This window comes from Pelecanus crispus, chromosome 3, assembly GCF_030463565.1.
Source record: "Pelecanus crispus isolate bPelCri1 chromosome 3, bPelCri1.pri, whole genome shotgun sequence".
NCBI lineage: Eukaryota > Metazoa > Chordata > Aves > Pelecaniformes > Pelecanidae > Pelecanus > Pelecanus crispus.
Window position 1 is genome coordinate 51,586,862 of NC_134645.1, and position 17,403 is coordinate 51,604,264.

The 17,403-nt window shown below is 40.3% G+C and overlaps 1 protein-coding gene across 1 annotated transcript; it reads right to left on the reverse strand.

The window, feature by feature from the left end:
• Positions 1 to 442: 442 nt before the first annotated feature.
• Positions 443 to 7,111, reverse strand: LOC104025468 (sulfotransferase 6B1). The gene is made up of 7 exons (XM_075707860.1): positions 6,910 to 7,111; positions 5,293 to 5,432; positions 3,486 to 3,575; positions 2,731 to 2,857; positions 1,844 to 1,938; positions 1,168 to 1,324; positions 443 to 573 (listed from the first exon to the last, which is right to left on the reverse strand). Exons 1-7 carry the CDS (start codon positions 7,109 to 7,111, stop codon positions 443 to 445), a joined length of 942 nt encoding a protein of 313 aa, XP_075563975.1.
• Positions 7,112 to 17,403: the final 10,292 nt, after the last annotated feature.

Sequence of the window (17,403 nt, forward strand, 5' to 3'; positions counted from 1 at the left end):
CCTTTGTCATTAATTAAGGTTGTGTCAGATAATTTTGGTAGTGATCTTTTCTGTGAAGATGTTGCCTGATTTGAAACATTTAAAAAAAAAAATCTACATACTAAATAATTATAAGTAGTCTAGAAAGACTGAATTTGGCTAGAAAGAGAAAAGGGGCATTTTATTCCAGGTGACAGCCACTGAAACAGGGCTGTTAAGTTTATCTGAATATGGTTAGTTGCCATCTTATTCAGCAAATGAGTGTAGCCAAAGCAAGCCAAAGATCTCGCTTTTAAAACAAAAGCCCACTATGCATCATTGTCACTGTAAAGGCCACTGCAATGTGATTATTACAGTAATTCTAAGGTGCTTGGATCATTTGATCTAGTTTTCTAGCACATAGCATTTAGATGATCTGCGAGTGCATTGGAAAGCTCTTGCTCTAACGACATTTCATTAGTCTTCAGGCTTTGCAGTACAGTTCATACTTCAACCTTGTTCCCAGTTTAGTTCCTCCTATATGTTCTTGAAATGCTTTGTCCATTTTCTCATTCTGATCTTCAGTGAAAAGATTCTTCCAGTCACTTACGCCACCTTCAAAGAAGAAAAGAAACTCTTGAAAAACAAGAGATTTTATTATTTTTTATTCTATTGATCTGTCATTCTTGTTCCATTTTACACTATATGGGGTTGATCCATTTTTCAAGATAAAACTTCACTCCTTTTTGCACCAATATAATTTTGTGAAGTCAGTGGAGCTACAGATCTGTCAAACTGCTATAATGCAAAAGTACGTACTCCTTTCCAGGTGACTATGTCCAAAAAAAGCAGCCTAAAGTCCTGTTTCCCTGCAGCTCTCTACTCCAGTCTGTTATGACTGACAAGGTGGAAGATCATAAAGGCTTGATTAAGAATCATCTGGCAGGAGTCAGAGCTGGGTTTCTGCTCCCTTGGCAGCTTGAGATTTTATCCAGTGACTTTCTGTGCTGGCTGCAGCCTGCTGCCAGAGCCTTGCTGGGTCCCTTCCTCACAAGTGCTCCTTGACTAGTCTTCTCAAGCATAACAGCGATAACCTGCTTGATACTAATCTGTAATGCTAATATGCATGCAAAATTGAAGCAAATGATGGGTGGCCCAAGTTCTTGAGAGTGTGATATTTCTACCTCTGGACCTCTTGGGGCTTCCTACCTTTGCGAAAAAGAACATCGCCAAATGCCCCATGGGTCTTCTGTGAGTTCTTCTTCATTGACTGGAAGCTGCTCCTCTCTACCACAGTCTGAACCTCTTTCTCAGTCAGGGAAATCCCAAGGAAAGCAGCTATGTTTTTCACACCCAGGACTGGATTCTGAAAAGAGAAATGTAACATACCACATGACATTCGAACAAATCACAGTGCTTTCTGAGGTATTTGCACTTCCCTACATCTCTCTGCTGGCTACATATATAGAATATTCATAGAGTTCAGTAGGACTGGACTGGTACATAGTGTTTCTCTTCCCTATAATTATTTCAGAGGAGATATGAGCTGTCTTCCTACAGATCACAAAAGATTGTACATGACTTACAGTTGAGCAAAATCTACACTGTTGAATATATAAAAGCTCCCCCCAAAAAATTACTGGGGATTTTGAGTTACAGTGATTTGGGCTTATATCACAGCTAAAGAGAAAACAAGAATAATTTTCACAAACAAAATTTTAAAAAGGCTTTTAAGTTTGAATTTCACCTTTCCTTCCCTTAAAACAAAACTCTATCTCATACAGTATCACGCAATTTGAATACACTACATGAATATAATGATTAATTGGTTTTGGAACAAATGGTCTTTGAAGTATAAAATATTTGTAACTATTGGTATCCTCACCTCTTTCAGCTCTTCATAAGTTATTGTCATAACATTTTCATCATCAGCGTATTTGTTCCATTTGGAAAGGTATTCAAAGTAGCATCCCCAGGGCACTAAATAAAACAAAAGAATCCTAAAATGAAGCACAAATGAAGATTAGGCACGTTCCTTATGAAATAAACCAATTTTTACTCCTTAAGTTGATCGCTCAGCCATGGGCTGAGCCCTTAACTATGTCTATGCCAGAGTTTACACCCTTCTATGGGAATTACGGGATTTTGCTCCAGGTTATTCTGGCACGTGCACATCTCAGGCATATGATACAATTTGTAAGTAGGTACACTAAAACTCATTAGTATTTCAAGAAGAGATGTGAGTCCACCAAAGAGCTATCAGTACTCAAACCATCTTGCAGACTCTTAATCCAGTTTAAAACCTTGTTTAACCCTCCCTTCTGCTGTCCATGTGATGCCAGACTGAAGAACTTACACAACTTTAAACTAGTGGGATTATTTTCTTTCTTTTTTAATGCACCAGACTTAGTCCAAATAATTCCGCTGGTCCAATTTGGCATGTAGGTGCTCCGACATCTGTGTGGGCACAAGATGATGGACATTGGAGAGAAGGGGTGAAAGGGATCCAAGATAGAGATAAGGAGGAACTGCTTCTTCCAGAGAAAATACCAGTTTGTGCAAGTTAAAGCAGCGTGTGGAACTGCAGTTTTGATAAGGATTTATCCCCAGGCAGTAAAACAAGTACTGTAAACTTTAGTTCAAATTTCTAACTTTCTGTCTTTAATCTCTGCTTTTGTGCTGTAAAAATCCTAGAGAAGCTGATTTACAAAGCGCAAGGTTTTTAGACAAAGTCAAAGCATTGAATAATTCACACAGAAGAATATACTGTACTTTTCTTGGTCATGAAAGCTATGAAGAAATCATCCCAGGTCTCATAGGAGGGAAGAGGAGACATTGCATTGGAAAAATGGTAAAAAGATGTAGCTATATCTTTTGGATTGCGAAGCAGCAACAATATCTAGAAAAAAAAAATTATTTTATTTGTAGAGAAAGACATAACAGACAACAGTATGAAAAAAACAATAATCTACTTTATAATTGCAGTTTGGAGAATTCCTAGTATCTTGTATACTACTTGCAGAAGTAGCAATTTCATTCTAAATTCAGAAGGTGAAGTATTTCACTTTGCTTCAGTGCCTTGTGAAGATGATTGCCTGTAATGATTAAAACATCTTTTACAGATTAATCAAATCAATTATGCAGACTCTAAGTATGTTTTGCTTGATACAAGCATCATTCATCATTTAGGTAGTGGGGAAAGATCACAAAAATACAAGTTGTCTCTGAAACTTGACACACTGAAGCCCTCACTTGTGACACCACCATAAAATGACTCCCATAGCAAATTGTGTCAAAATACATTTTACTGCTGGAGGATTTGTTCCACCCCCCCATCTCACTTGTGGAGACTGACACAAAGGTATCAATAAGGATGAACTGAGATTATGTGAGATGAATGGCAGTACTTAAACAGGCATGTAGAAATGGCCAGGTTTAAATATAAGAGTGATTCTGAGAACTGGCAGAATTGGCTTTAAAAAATCTGTTGGAGTGTTTGCTTTCAAGACATTAAAATCAGCACTCACCTTGGGTTTACTTTTGAAGATAGACCTGGGAAGATTTTCAGGAAGGAGATGAGTACATATAACTCTTCGAGAAGGTAATTTGTTCATTCGCTTTAAGAATTGGAAGGAGGAAATTGGGCAGTTCAGTTAGTACAACTATTCTTTTCATCAGCCTGTGATAAAATATTGCCTTGCTAAACTTATCAACAGTTATTGGCTGAAGTACTTATTTTTTGTCAGTGTTATCCTGGGATCTTAGTGGACTTCTCTAAGTAGCTCTAATCTTCAAAAGCCCCTGAGAATAAGCGACTGGAAAAAGATTATCCATTGCTAATTCTCTTCAGTGATAATGAATTTAACATGTTCTGTTAGACAAGGGATCAAATCTAAAGGTAAGATGCAGACTGTAACTGGGGATATGTGAAAGCTGAAGGATCTCAAGGAGAGAAAGAATCATAGAATCATAGAATCATTTAGGTTGGAAAAGACGTTTAAGATCACCAACTCCAACCATTAACCTACACTACCAAGTCCACCACTAAACCAATTAAGGGCAGAGTAGCAATTTCATGCTTCCTGGCTTGGTGGCTGGATTATTTTTAATGGAAATAAAAACTAGGAATCATTAAGGTTGGAAAGGACCTCTAAGATCATCAGTCCAACCATCAACCCAACACCACCATGCCCACTAAACCATGTCCCAAAGTGCCACATCTACCCGTTTTTTGAACACTTCCAAGGATGGTGACTCCACCACCTCTCTGGGCAGCCTGTTCCAATGCTTGACCACTCTTTCTGTGAAGAAATTTTTCCTAATATCCAATCTAAATCTCCCGTGGCGCAGCTTGAGGCCATTTCCTCTCGTCCTATCACTTCTTACTTGGGAGAAGAGACCAAGACCCACCTCACTACAACCTCCTTTCAGGTAGTTGTAGAGAGCAGTAAGGTCTCCCCTCAGCCTCTTATTCTCCAGGCTAAACAATCCCAGTTCCCTCAGCCGCTCCTCATAAGGCCTGTTCTCCCGACCCTTCACCAGCTTCGTTGCCCTTCTCTGGACATGCTCCAGCACCTCAATGCCTTTCTTGTATTGAGGGGCCCAAAACTGGACACAGTATTCCAGGTGCAGCCTCAGCAGCACCGAGTACAGGGGGACAATCACCTCCCTGCTCCTGCTGGCCACACTATTCCTGATGCAAGCCAGGATGCTGTTGGCCTTCTTGGCCACCTGGGCACACTGCTGGCTCATGTTCAGCCGGCTGTCTACCAACACCCCCAGGTCCTTTTCAGCCAGGCAGCTTTCCAGCCACTCTTCCCCAAGCCTGTAGCATTGCATGGGGTTGTTGCGACCCAAGTGCAGGACCTGACACTTGGCCTTGTTGAACCTCATCCAGTTGGCCTCGGCCCATCGGTCCAGCCTGTCCAGGTCCCTCTGCAGGGCCATCCTACCCTCCAGCAGATCGACACTCCCACCCAGCTTGGTGTCATCTGCAAACTTACTGAGGGCACACTCAATCCCCCCATCCAGAGCAAGAGACAAAAGCCATTATTTCAGTATTTGGCATTTCATGAAACTCTTCTTAAATACAAAACATGCTACATTTAATTTCTGCAGTTCTTGAGTATCTAATGAGCGTGTGCTCCTCTCAAGCCCTCTGATGCATCCATTTATCCCTCAGCATTTGGCAATGCAGAAGAGATTCGTCCTGACCAGATGCCACATACAGAGAAGTGGGAGAGTTCTTATCAAACAGTGGAATATTTCACACACCATATATTCAGTATTTGAAGCACAAATTTTTGACAACTTTCATATGTATTCTGTGCCCACCTCATATTTCCCAGCATCTCCAATTTCCAGGTAGGGGAATTCTTCTAGTTCTTCATCATTCATGGTGCTTTCTTTATTCTGTGTTTTCTTTTCAAATATGGCTATCAGATCATTTAAGATTTGACCTACCCAGTTTGTGCCTGAAAGGGGAAAAATACAGAATTGTTTGTAAAACCTTTAGAATAAACAAAAATGGATTTGCCAGGAAAGCCAAGAGGTAGATAGTACTACCAGGTGAGTTGCCTGGTCTCCTTTCATGTGATACAATCACAGGTGACTATCTGGACAATTGCCTCTCAGGGTCCTACCTTTGCTCTTTATAAGGATACATTTCTCCTACTCAAATAGCTCAGTACATCATAAATTAACTTGTATATTGTAAATTAACTAATAAAGGAGAAGAACCACTAAGATTCAAATAGGAAAATATGCATTAATGTAATAAAGTTTTATAGTGACAAATACAAGGGGGATTGCGGTGGTGAACCTGTACCTCAAAACCTGGTATATTATATATGTTTTCTGACGTGCTGCACGGGATTCTCTTGGGAGGAAATATGGGTCACAGAACTGCAACACAGGAGGAGAACTAGATCTGAAAATTGTACTGTATGTGCTCATTTTCTTCACCAATAGGCAAAAATCTCTGAAGTGACATTTCCTATACACATTTATTATATTTTTATCCAAAACATTAAAAAGAGCCTGTAGAGAACTACCATCTTTAGTTTGCCATTTCCTGACTTCTGGACACTGGGTTCCTACATCTTTGTCACTACAGTCTTAATAACTGTGTTCTGGTGCATAGCATTTCTTCAAAAAGAAAACATGACAAAAAAGTAAAAACTTTACAGTCCTGTCAGCTGTGACTATCTCCTGTAAGACAGTGTGAATCCAATTGCTGGAGGACAGAAACAGCTACATTAAAATGGATATGAGACACAACTAATCCAATCCTGTAGCTCTGATATGGGCCAGTATAGGGTGCTTTCAGGCAGAAGGAGCAAAGTTATAGGGTAAACTTGCAACCCTAGCAGGGATCTCCTCTTGATTTCCCAATGGCAAAGATCAGTGTGATCATTTCAAGTGTTACAAAAATAATTTTTTGATAGTTATGGATTTCAGATATTCTTGACATCTATGTGAAATAAACTAAAGAATATGCTGCATGGCATGTGAAGGTACCAAAAGCTCCATTCTGTGTAAAAATATCAAGCTATTAAGTTTACAAATATAAATGTGAGAGCAGATCTTGCAATATCAGGAGATCTAGTTATTTCTGGTGTGAGAACTGTATTTTAATTCTCTCTAATTTGTGCATTTGACTTCATAACTATAAAAAGTAAAGATAAAAAAACCCTTTACATGCTATAGAAAAGAAAATCAGATGTCTTTTTCTGTCATTTGAAAAATTGCCTATATAAAATCTTCGTAATTAGCTTTGTTGTGCTTTTTGAGAACAAAATTAGTTCTACAAAAATTTGTGAAAATTTTAAATACTGTTATTTAGTATAATATAAATATTATATGTCATATAACATATTATATATATTTAGTACAAACCTACTCATTTGCCATTACATAACTTTATTTATGAAGAAAGCAAACTATATTCACCAGATTTAGGGTATCCTGCCAAAATGATATCATCACTTCTGCCTTCAAGGGACTCCATGGCTCTGAATGCTTCAGGACTGCAAAAAGTAGCAGGGTAGAGAATCCCCTTGTAAGAAAAAAGCAGTTCGTCACGATCCATTGTGTTAGCAGCAACCATTGCATTATCTACGATATCAGCAAATTTCTTCCTGGACTTCTCCATTCTTCTCTCTCTCTCTCTCACACACAGGCTCCGTCACAGTGTGAAATGCTATGCGGAAAAAGAGAGCCACAGATTACCCTTTAATAGGGGGTGGGTTGGGGTATTTTTTGACCCTGTGAGCAATAATTTACTACTCTTTCTGAAACCATAAAGAAATACGCAACTCCAGTCAAAGACCTTAAGTCATTTGAACCTTTTGAAATCAACAGAAGTTGAACATAAGCAAACAAGAAAAACAAGAAAATGCAATCGCTTTCTAGGTTAAAGGACTTAACTAGCTTCAAAGTATGCCAAAAAATCTTTAATTACAGCACAGAATTTATAAACAAAATATATCAAAATAGAACAACATGAATTGCAGGCTGGTGTTTAAATGGCACAATCACGTTCCTCATAGCAGTTCTGCTCTTTCCAGTACTCACTCTGCTGAGATTTTGTTGTTGTTGTTCTATCACTCATCATTCTCATCGAAAGGGGATCAAACTTGTTGGGATTGGGAGAGAAAATGTTTACTGATCTAGTGACTGAGCTGGGGACTGTCCCGTGAGGGTGGCTGACTGCTCCCTCCAGCTGGTGCCCAGGAGGGCACGTGGACACACACTCTCTTTGGCCATTGTTTGGACTGCAGTACAGCATTCTGGCTTTCTGGTTGTTACATGGAAATAACTAATTTATATGTGTTCTTTCCTTAATGAGCTCAACCATTGTTAAACAACTGATCAGTCATTACTGAGTTGGTAATAATATAACCTCAGCTACAATGATTAGCATTTAAAATGCACTTCAGGTGTTGAGCTTCTGACTGCACTGACCTCAGTAGAAAAATTGAAGTTAGGCCCAGGTCTAATCTTCAAGTCTCTGGCAAGAGGATGGGTCACAAGGAACAAGAAAATAGTTCCCTCAAAAAGTTCATGCCAAGCATCTAAATACCATTCCTTCTTATCTCCTTCTTTTGAATGCTGCCTGTTGGGCACTTGGAGCAGGAGGACCAGTGACTGCAGACCTGTATGCTTTTGCCATTTGCTTGCCCTGAGGGATTCACACCTGGTCCCTGAGGCATGCTGCAGTGCTCGCGGGATGACCTAGCCCTACGTTTTGACATAGGTTTTGTTCAGTCCATGGAAATCTTTTGCTTTTCCCTTTATCGCCTCTTTTCTGTAGAACTATGTCAATATAGAAAGACTACCTATGTGCAGGCGTCCTTTGAACCAAGTGGACGTCATATGACTCGTCCTCAATCCATTTGTTGAGTGAGATCTGTGCCAAAGTGCAGCCAGTTGGCACTGCCTGCATCACTTCACTGATGTTAGCTAAAAATTGCTGTACCACAAAATAGCACCTTTGCTGATTCTTGAAGTGTAACCAACCACCCTAGTGAAACAAAAGAGCAGCTTGCCTTAATTTTTTTCCTTTACCTTCCCTTGGCATTAAACCATCATGGACTGAAGCTAAGAAAATGTGTTTAATTGATATTTTTACCTGCTGGCAAAAAAAAGGGTTGGGACAGTACGCGTTCCCTAAGGAAGGAAAAAGGGGAAAAATGGTATGTAAATTATTAATGTATCTCATGCAATAGTTTAGTGTTGGAATAGGATTTGCATGATAGAAAGAGAGGTCATTTCACTCCTACACTTCACTCATCACAGAATAGCCCAAAGAAACTTTGACAGAGAAAATCCAGAGGATTTCCAGTGTATTTTTGCCAGAGAAGGCAGTCAGGCAAATTATTCCTTGGATGCATTTTTATCCTTAGGAACAAAAAAACCCCAGTATTAGTGGAGAAAAAACAATTAGAAGATGTAAGTCATGAGGAGGGATTTTGAGGGGAGTCAAATTTCTTGGAAAAAAAAAAAAAGCAGGATCAAGATTTAGTAATGTGAGCCTTTGATACAGCCATCTGCCATGACACCTGAGACGGGAGCTGGCAGGAGTGTACCTTGCACCATACATGTTACACAAGAAGACCCTCTGATCCTGCCAAATACCGAACCCAGAGGCTGATGGAAAACATCAGTTGATTTAAAGTTTCTAAGAAGCAGCTTTAAAAACATGGAGATTAAAAACAGATTAAAGGTTTTGGTAATCTCCAGATTAATGGTATTTGTTGTTCAGGCCACCAGTGTCTCTAAAGGTTTCTAACTTCCCATACTTATCAGACCTGGTATATCCTGATTGTGGAGCTTTGCAGAAAGAGGCTGGTGACCTTATCTGTGATAGCTGGCAGGACACTGCCAGCTGGCAATTGCCTAGTGGACTGATCTGTTTATGCAGATCCATTCCCTGTTAAATGAAACAACAAAGCAATACCCTCAAAACTTGTGCTCTCAGGTGGTAAATGAGAAGACCTGGGTTTCTATAACTGTTCCTATGTTCTGCATTAATCTCAGTAGAACTCTGGAGAAGGCTTCCATAAATTAGTCCTCCAAAATGACCTAATAAGATTTAAGATGGATCCATTAAAATTGATCCATTCATGGAGATACCCTAAATCTCCCTGATCATTCATCTGCAAAAAAAACCTCAGGGGGGAGGGGCATTCCCTGGGACCCTATGAATGAGTCCAAGAAAAGTAGAGCTTAAAGTAGAATTGTCTCTACAATGGAAACGCCATATGCGGCATTTTTCCCTTTGAATAATGTAGCATGTGCCTGATCAGAGGGGAGTCAAAGCCTCCAAACAGAGATCAGGATGGTAGGATGTCTTAGGTTATGTGATAAAAGCTTGACTGTACACCCACAAAGGAGCACAGAGAAACAATGGAGGGGGAGCCCAAATAATACCCTGCTCAGATACTCCCAGGCCCATCACAGTAGCCACCAGCTCATCAAAGGCCTGTCTACACAAGCCCAGAGGAGCACAGGGAGACAAAGGCAGGTAGGAACCCAAGTGAAGGACTCAGCCAAAGGGACACCCTGTCCAGGCCCCTTCTAGGGCTGTCCCAGGCAAGCTTCAGCCCCAGTGTCCAGGTATGAACATGACCCATCAAGATGATCAGTGCTGGAGCACCTTTTGAAGACTGGCAGAGGCTGCTGCCTGGGCGTATAGGCACATTGAGGAATGCAGGGGAAGAGCCTTTCATGATTGCACAGCACTTATTATGTCAGGAGTACATGGCAGTTGTGAGACAACTGCCACAAAACAAATGGTTTACCAGCCTGCATAACGCTATTGTTATTTACTTAAAAATACAGGAAATACTGAAACAGAGAAGAAAAATAATTAATCCTCAGTACATCATCCGGGCTCATTTTCTTGACTACTCTAAAAAACTGTTTGAGCTGGGGTCTAATCTGTTGTAAAATTTTCTAAGATCCTCTTTCATCTTTTGTTTTATTCCTGAATTGTAGTCTTCTTCATGATGGTCACCTTCCCTAACCAGGACAAAGCCCATCACAACATCAGATTAGACCACTATCCCTTGTCTACAGAAGTATACCCAGTTCTGTCTTTCCGCTACCCAAAATTTCCCACATGGCTCTTCTAAACTTTCCTCTCACAGCTTTTTTTCAGCCTCAGCTTTGCTGTCTCTGGAGAGTTTCCACTCTTTTAATACCCTCTCTGGAACAAGGTAGGAAATGAGCAATTTTCCACAGCTTTCATCATCTCTATTAATGTACTGGCTAGTTGCCAAAGTACAGATGCAAAGGTTAACTGCCCTCTCCCTCCTGTTAATACTCCACTAGGTAATAAGACCTTTACATGCCAGTAAATACAGAGAATTTCATGACACACAATGCTGGGGAAATCATCTTCTTATAGCAACCTGAAGATGTCAGCTGTATGTTGACAGAATCCTCAAGCCATCACCAAAAGAGATTTATTTCTTTGCTTGTTTGTTTTATCTGACCTTTCTCAACAGTATTGGTGAAATTAATTTAAAAAGTGGGAAGTCTCTGACTAGAACTTTGTTACCAAATAAATGTGCAGATGGAGGAGTCAGGCCAGTGAGCTCAAGAAGTCACCTGTTGCCTCATTGTGTATCTATACAACCTGATATTAAAAGAGGAAGGGGAAGAATCAGGAAGGAGGGAGCAAAGAATGAAGTCACAAAGCACTCACTGATGTTATGGGGGACTTTCTGATTCTTGCTAACGTGCTAAATGTCCTATTTCCTGCAAACCTGTCATTTATCCCATTATGATCTATGCCCCTGAAATAGTCAAAGTTCTGGAGCCTTTAGTACGGAAGTAATTATGTTGTACAAACCAAGTGAAATGTGGCAATACAAATGAGGCCAAATATAAAATGCAAATGTAAAGCATGCTAAATAAAGATGATTAAAGAGGTATCTTGAAATGGGTTATTCAGAGGCATTAAAAAAATTAGTCCTGTCACATTCTTTGCAAAAATATAATTGCAATTTTAATTTTCAGTATATGAATTTGAATGCACAAATCAGGATTATCAAAGCAAATGCAACTTGCTTAGTAGAACATATGAGACGTCAGTGGATATATTCCTATAGAAGCTGGAAGTGTGCAGGTTGGGTCTGAAGCATACAGTAAAAACTATTTACACAGAGAGAAGATAAATTAAGTCCTTGTCTGAAGATCATATTTTAACTGTTTTTTCACTTAACTTATCAAAGACATTTAGTTTTATTCAAATAGTGTAGCATTAGGACTGGAATGTCATGCAAAAAGAACTACAGAGTGTTTTTCTCTGTTTTTTTTTTTTTTTTTAAATATGTTTCTCCATGGAGTTTGTTGAATCCCAGTCATGACACTGTAAATTAATCCTTTAGAAAGTTTAAAGAAGAACTGCCAGCTAATGGCCTGTGGGCTAATTCAGATGCTGACTAGCTGGCTACCAGGCCAATGTGGCTACCACCAGTAACAACCTATTTACTCTTGGCCCATGATCTACAACTTTCTTTAACCTCCTGCTGCCCTCTGAAGGACTAAGCGAGCTGACTGAGCTCCACGTGGTGCGTTGTGGAGGAGGACGAGGGCTCTAGTGTGTACTGCTGGAAGCAAGTTGGCACATGGGAGGAAGACAGGAGGAAGACATAGGGCTTTGTATCCATACCCTGCTACCCTCATAGGGTATGGAGATGAGGGTACAAGAGAGATGAGTTGATGTAAGGGAATAGAGAAGGAAACAGTAATCTGAGCATCTCTTCCCTATAAATACCCAGTTCACAACTATCTATGGGCAGTTTAGCCAGACTGAAGATTACTGATAGCTAGTGCAGGAACAAGAGCTAAAAGCTCAGAAAATACTGTGGGGTAAGTGCTTTTCTGCTGCTTCCAGGGTAAACTTAGCAGCATAGCTCTTTTTGGTAGCATCACCTCTAACAAACCCTGAGAAACACAAGATGGCTCCATGCAGAGCTTCTCCAGATGTGTGTGCTGCATTTCCTAGTGCTCTGAGTGCAGTGCTGGACCCAGGCTGGCTTTGTGCTGCACTGAGCGTTAGCAAACAATTTTTCCTAGAAGAAGCACATGGAGACCCCCGTGCAAAGACACCTAACCACTTCCTCAGGGACCAAGCTGATGTCGAACAGGCAATTCAAGCCCTGCAAGACACAGGCTAACAAAGCCACTGCCTCAGTACTGGGCTTCCCAGTATGTCTTCTGGTAGCCATATAATCAGACTTTCCCAGTCGGAACACAGATGTCTCATAACTGCCTGTCTTTCCTCCCCTACTTCATGCAGCATCTCATCATTTACAAATGACAAAATTCCTGCATTGCATTTTCTTCCCAAGCAAACCAATGCTCATGAATAAGGAACTATTTCTGCAAAGATATATGTGCCAGACTAGCTGACATTCCCCTGCAGTGCCCAGGCAATGTGCATCAGCCTTAATGAGGCGGAAAAACCTAAAGCCAAGCAGTGAGTCCATCTGTGCAGTTGCTCAGCTCCTGGCCTGCCTCCTGGGAGTGCTCTGCTACTTTCTACTGAGAGACTCTGCTGAAGAGCTTTCACCACAGGCCAAATGTCAACTGCTCACCATAAAGTTTCTCTCCATCCTCCTTTTTCCATGTTCTACCATTTTCTTACTTTACTGATCCTTTACAAGATAAAAAAAATAAAAAAACCTTTTCTTATCCCCTCATGATTTTCTCTTCCTTTCTTCATATGGTCAGCAGGTTTGATTCATTTTGCCAATTAATTTTTTTGAGCTCCAGCAGGACCGCTTTGCTCTCATCTTCTCTAATTAGATTCCATTCAATACCTCCAGATTCATTCCTAGAGGGGAAAGGTGAACTCATATTTCACTTGAGGTACCTGATACTGGACAATTGTCTCTTCAAATCTCCAATCTGAGGAACTTTTAGGACTTAATCAAAATACACAGTCCCCTTTGATCTCAGGAAAAACACAGATACAAAAACATGAAAGCTTCTCCCTCTTTCTATTTCACCCTACTTCTTTCTTAGTCTCAATGCTCCCTCACCTTCACCACTCCCCTTTTTGATCCTAACACAATTCCTCAGCTTTCATCTTTCTTTACACATTCCCTAGGTCAAGTCCATTCCATATATTGAGATTTGCTTCTTTGTGTAAAGAATAAGGGATTTTATATCCAAAACAAGATAAAAATAGTCAGCAGTAGCACAGCTCACCAGACTTACTAATCTGTCCATGAAATACATTTCTACATGTGGCTCAGAAAAGGCAAAACTTCTGTGTCTTTTTATTTTTAGGTGAGTAATTTATCTTATTTAAGTCTTTTTCTGCCAATAATTATGTCTGTTCTACATCATAGTAACCCCACAGTTCTGCCTTTGAAGAGTGAAAACAGATAGTTAATGACAAAACTCCTAAATACCCGCAGCTTTTACCATCCTGATTTAAAGTATCCTTAAACTGATGGTATTTTCCTTGATGTACCAGGGATACCATTCAGGAACTGCTTCTGAAGCTCAGTCCTCCAGGCCTTACTTTGTCTCCCCCACTACCTCCAGCCAGAGATGGAGTCGTCCTTCATGATGGTAATGTAGGGTAGACGACTGGGACTGGTCCAGTTTCAAGTCTATCTCACCATATGGCCTGAAACCTGTGTTTCCCATTTTTAATAGCAATTTTGTAACAGCTGTAACTTCAGACTTTATCAGAATTGCTGGGATTTAAAAGTCAGTGCAGCAAGACAACAAAAAGGCTCCTGTTAGTGTGGAGTGCCAAGTTAGTAAATTATTTTTCACTCTTGATTAGTTCCAGTGCTGTTCCCACACTTACTCTGTCTTGTGATCAGCCACAGAAGCTATTCGGTAACCGGGATCCTAGAATCCCTATAGAAAGGAGTGAGGTCACCAACCAGAGGCCACAGACTAGCTTTGCTGGATCACCCTATTCCTCAATGAATCAATGACATCCTTAAGGTTTAAGGTTATAAATAGATTTTACTTGAAGGAGACTAGAATAAGAATGATGACTAAATCATACAAAAGTTCAGATTGAATAGCACAACTTTTTAGTGAAAGCCTTATTACACACAGACCAGATCATATTTTGGGAAACTATCGTTTCACTAGTTAGGTTTTAGCCCCCACACATACCTTTCTTACCAGTTGAGTTCCTACTAACCTTTGGTAGCTGCTGGCTTGGAAAAGAGTGATCTCCAGTTAAGGTGACACATACCAAGTAAAAGCAAGCTGTGGAAGAAAAGTGGTAGAAATGCAAAAAATGTCCTTTTCCCCAAACCTGAGTACTATCAGGTTGGAGAACTGCAGGGTGAGGGAGAAATGGAGAACATTGCTTTGAAGAGAGGGATAAAGAGCTGCTCTGAGGAAGTGCCCCCGTGAGAGAGGCAATGGCTTTTATATATTAAAACACCCTTATATTGATAAGTATTCATATTTTTACGAGTACTGAATCGTTAATTAGTTGATTTGTGAACTGTATTTACTCCACAAATTGTTAATGTCACACCTGCAAAGAGCAGGTAGCAAAAGCGGTCAGCTGGTATGTGGGGAACTGACTATTGCAGAAGAAAACTTGCATAAATGCATTGCAGATTTCTTGGAAGCACTCTCTCCTAGTCTGGAGGCTTAGAAGTTATTAAAAATAATCCCCTTCCCCACCCCCACCCCGCCCTTTTTTCTAAGTCCAGCATTTGCACTCCCCATATCTGAACTATGCAATTTTCTTCCCTCACTGCTTGGGAACCAGCAGGAGAAAAGCATTCCTGGGACCAACAGGCAAGACAGAGTTTCCATATTCAGGCTCAGTGCCTCGTCCTATCATGGTCTGCAGCAGCCAGTAGCAGGGGAAAAAATCTGTCTCAGAGCTTTTTTAATCCTGGTCTGGAGGAAAATGGTACTGCTCAGTCACTGCATGAGCATGGGACATGTTGAATTCTGGTAGGTGCATAAGACTGCAGAGATGTTCCATCACTCCCCAGGGAAGGCATACACATTGACTCCAATGTGCATGAGGACCTCAGAAAAGCAGGTGAACACAGAGGTGTCCTTTGGGTCAGCACATCGACTTCATGGCACAAGTGACTGTTACAAGCAGTTCTGTGCTCAGGCAGGCTGGGCTTGTGGAAGAGTAGCTGAAGTTTAGCTGGAAAGTTTCTTCTGAGCTTCTATGAAAGTCCCAGAGGCTAACACCCTGAGCAGACCTCAGCAGACTTCCACAGTTAGAGCAAAGACACATCCGTCCCACAGAAACTATCTACCTACCACAGACATGGCATAGCAGGTTGCCTTGAGCTCCCAGGAGCCCTCAGGTGAAAGTCTCAAAGTTTGGGACCAGGGCTTCACTTTTTACTTCAGAGCAGACCTGAGCAAAGAGAAAAAGTAGCCAAGACCCAAGTCTGGGGTAGGAACATCTACCTATCACTTTTCTATATCCGTGCCAGTCCGGTAAATATCTGTGCCCAGTCTGTTCCTTACAGCAGTGGATTAACACATAAAGCAACCACTAGTGATTACAAATATTCAAAAAACTGTTACCTGTAGGTAACTAAATGACGCCACTCAGTGATGTAACCAGCAAATTTATGGCTAAGGGTCCACCTCTTACTTCTCTGACCAGGACCGGGCCTCACAGCAAGGCAGGTCTGGGACGTATTAGAAATCCATGAAACAAAGTCAAAGGCAGCTGTAAACTGTAGCTTTAATGTATTGAGACTAGCCCAATAATAAAAGCAGTGTCTAGGAATGACACACGTAAACATGATCTGTTCAGTTTATGACAACCATTTTCATTAGGCTAAAAAAAGAAATCAGGAGGCTCAAGCTGACATGTTATGTGTTCATAAGATTCAGATTTCTGCTGAGGCATACTTGCAAAAAAGCACAAGGTCTGGCAGAGAATTTACAGAGCAAACTTTGCTAGTAGATGCATCAAAATTACCCAAAGTTATGGAGACAGAGGCTGATATTCTGCCTATAAAAAGATAACTATACTTTAAACAGATATTGATCTGTCTATATTGACAGATTAAACAGATATTGATCAGTCAGATATTGAGCTATTGATCTGTCTAAGAGCCTCTTTTTTATCAGTGTTTAATGCAGATTTAATTAAATTTCCTGTTAAGTCAAAGAAAATATTCCATTGGTTTGAATTATAATTAGATGAGAGCTTAACTATGGCAAAAATCTTTTTGCCATGAAGTAACCTGAATTGATAACCTTTAGAAAGGTCTCTAGGTATCAAATATCCTTAAGCACTCTAGAAAGACTGAGAGAATTCATTAATAAAAGGGGAAATAGAATATTCCTTTAAGAAGGCATATTGTGAAGCAGGGCTGTTAGATTCCTCTATATGTGATCAATTATAATACTGTTCAGTAAATTAACAACTTCTCAGTATGCCAGAGGTGTTACCTTTAGCATTAACATCTGATATACACTGCATTAACATCTGATATACACTGCAATCACTATAAAGGCAGCTACAGTCTGAATATTTCAACACTTATCTGCAACATCAGCTTTTGTCCTGAGTATCATGCAACTGCATTCCTGATCAGAGTTCAGGAAATGATTGCTTTAACAGCTCTGTTTTATCTCTCAGGTTTTGCAATACACATCCTATTTTAACCTGGAGTGGTTGCTGCTAAGCGTTCCTTGTACATTTTCTCCATTTCCAAACTATGTTTTTCCTCAAAAAGATTCCTCCGCTTACTAACACCACCTACAAAGAGCCCTTATTGACACTGTAAGATGTAATGCACAGGTTTTAGTACTCAGGAAGCATTATTTATTTCCCTCTATATGGTAAGTGAGGTGTTTTTCCTTGCTTTTTAAAATTATTATTGGATTTGATTCCTTTCCAGACCTGAGCACTTCTGCTAGTTGGCAGAGATCCAGTGGGTGAAGTCAATCTGTGGC

Bases quoted from the DNA above. Each gene is read 5' to 3' on its own strand.
- LOC104025468 (XM_075707860.1), bottom strand. From the start codon at position 7,111: ATGGAGAAGTCCAGGAAGAAATTTGCTGATATCGTAGATAATGCAATG. The intron at 3,576-5,292 runs GTGGGCACAGAA...CAATTCTTAAAG, and splicing joins GAGATGCTGGGAAATATGAG to CGAATGAACAAATTACCTTC. The intron at 1,325-1,843 runs GTGAGGATACCA...TTCTCTTTTCAG, and splicing joins CTTATGAAGAGCTGAAAGAG to AATCCAGTCCTGGGTGTGAA.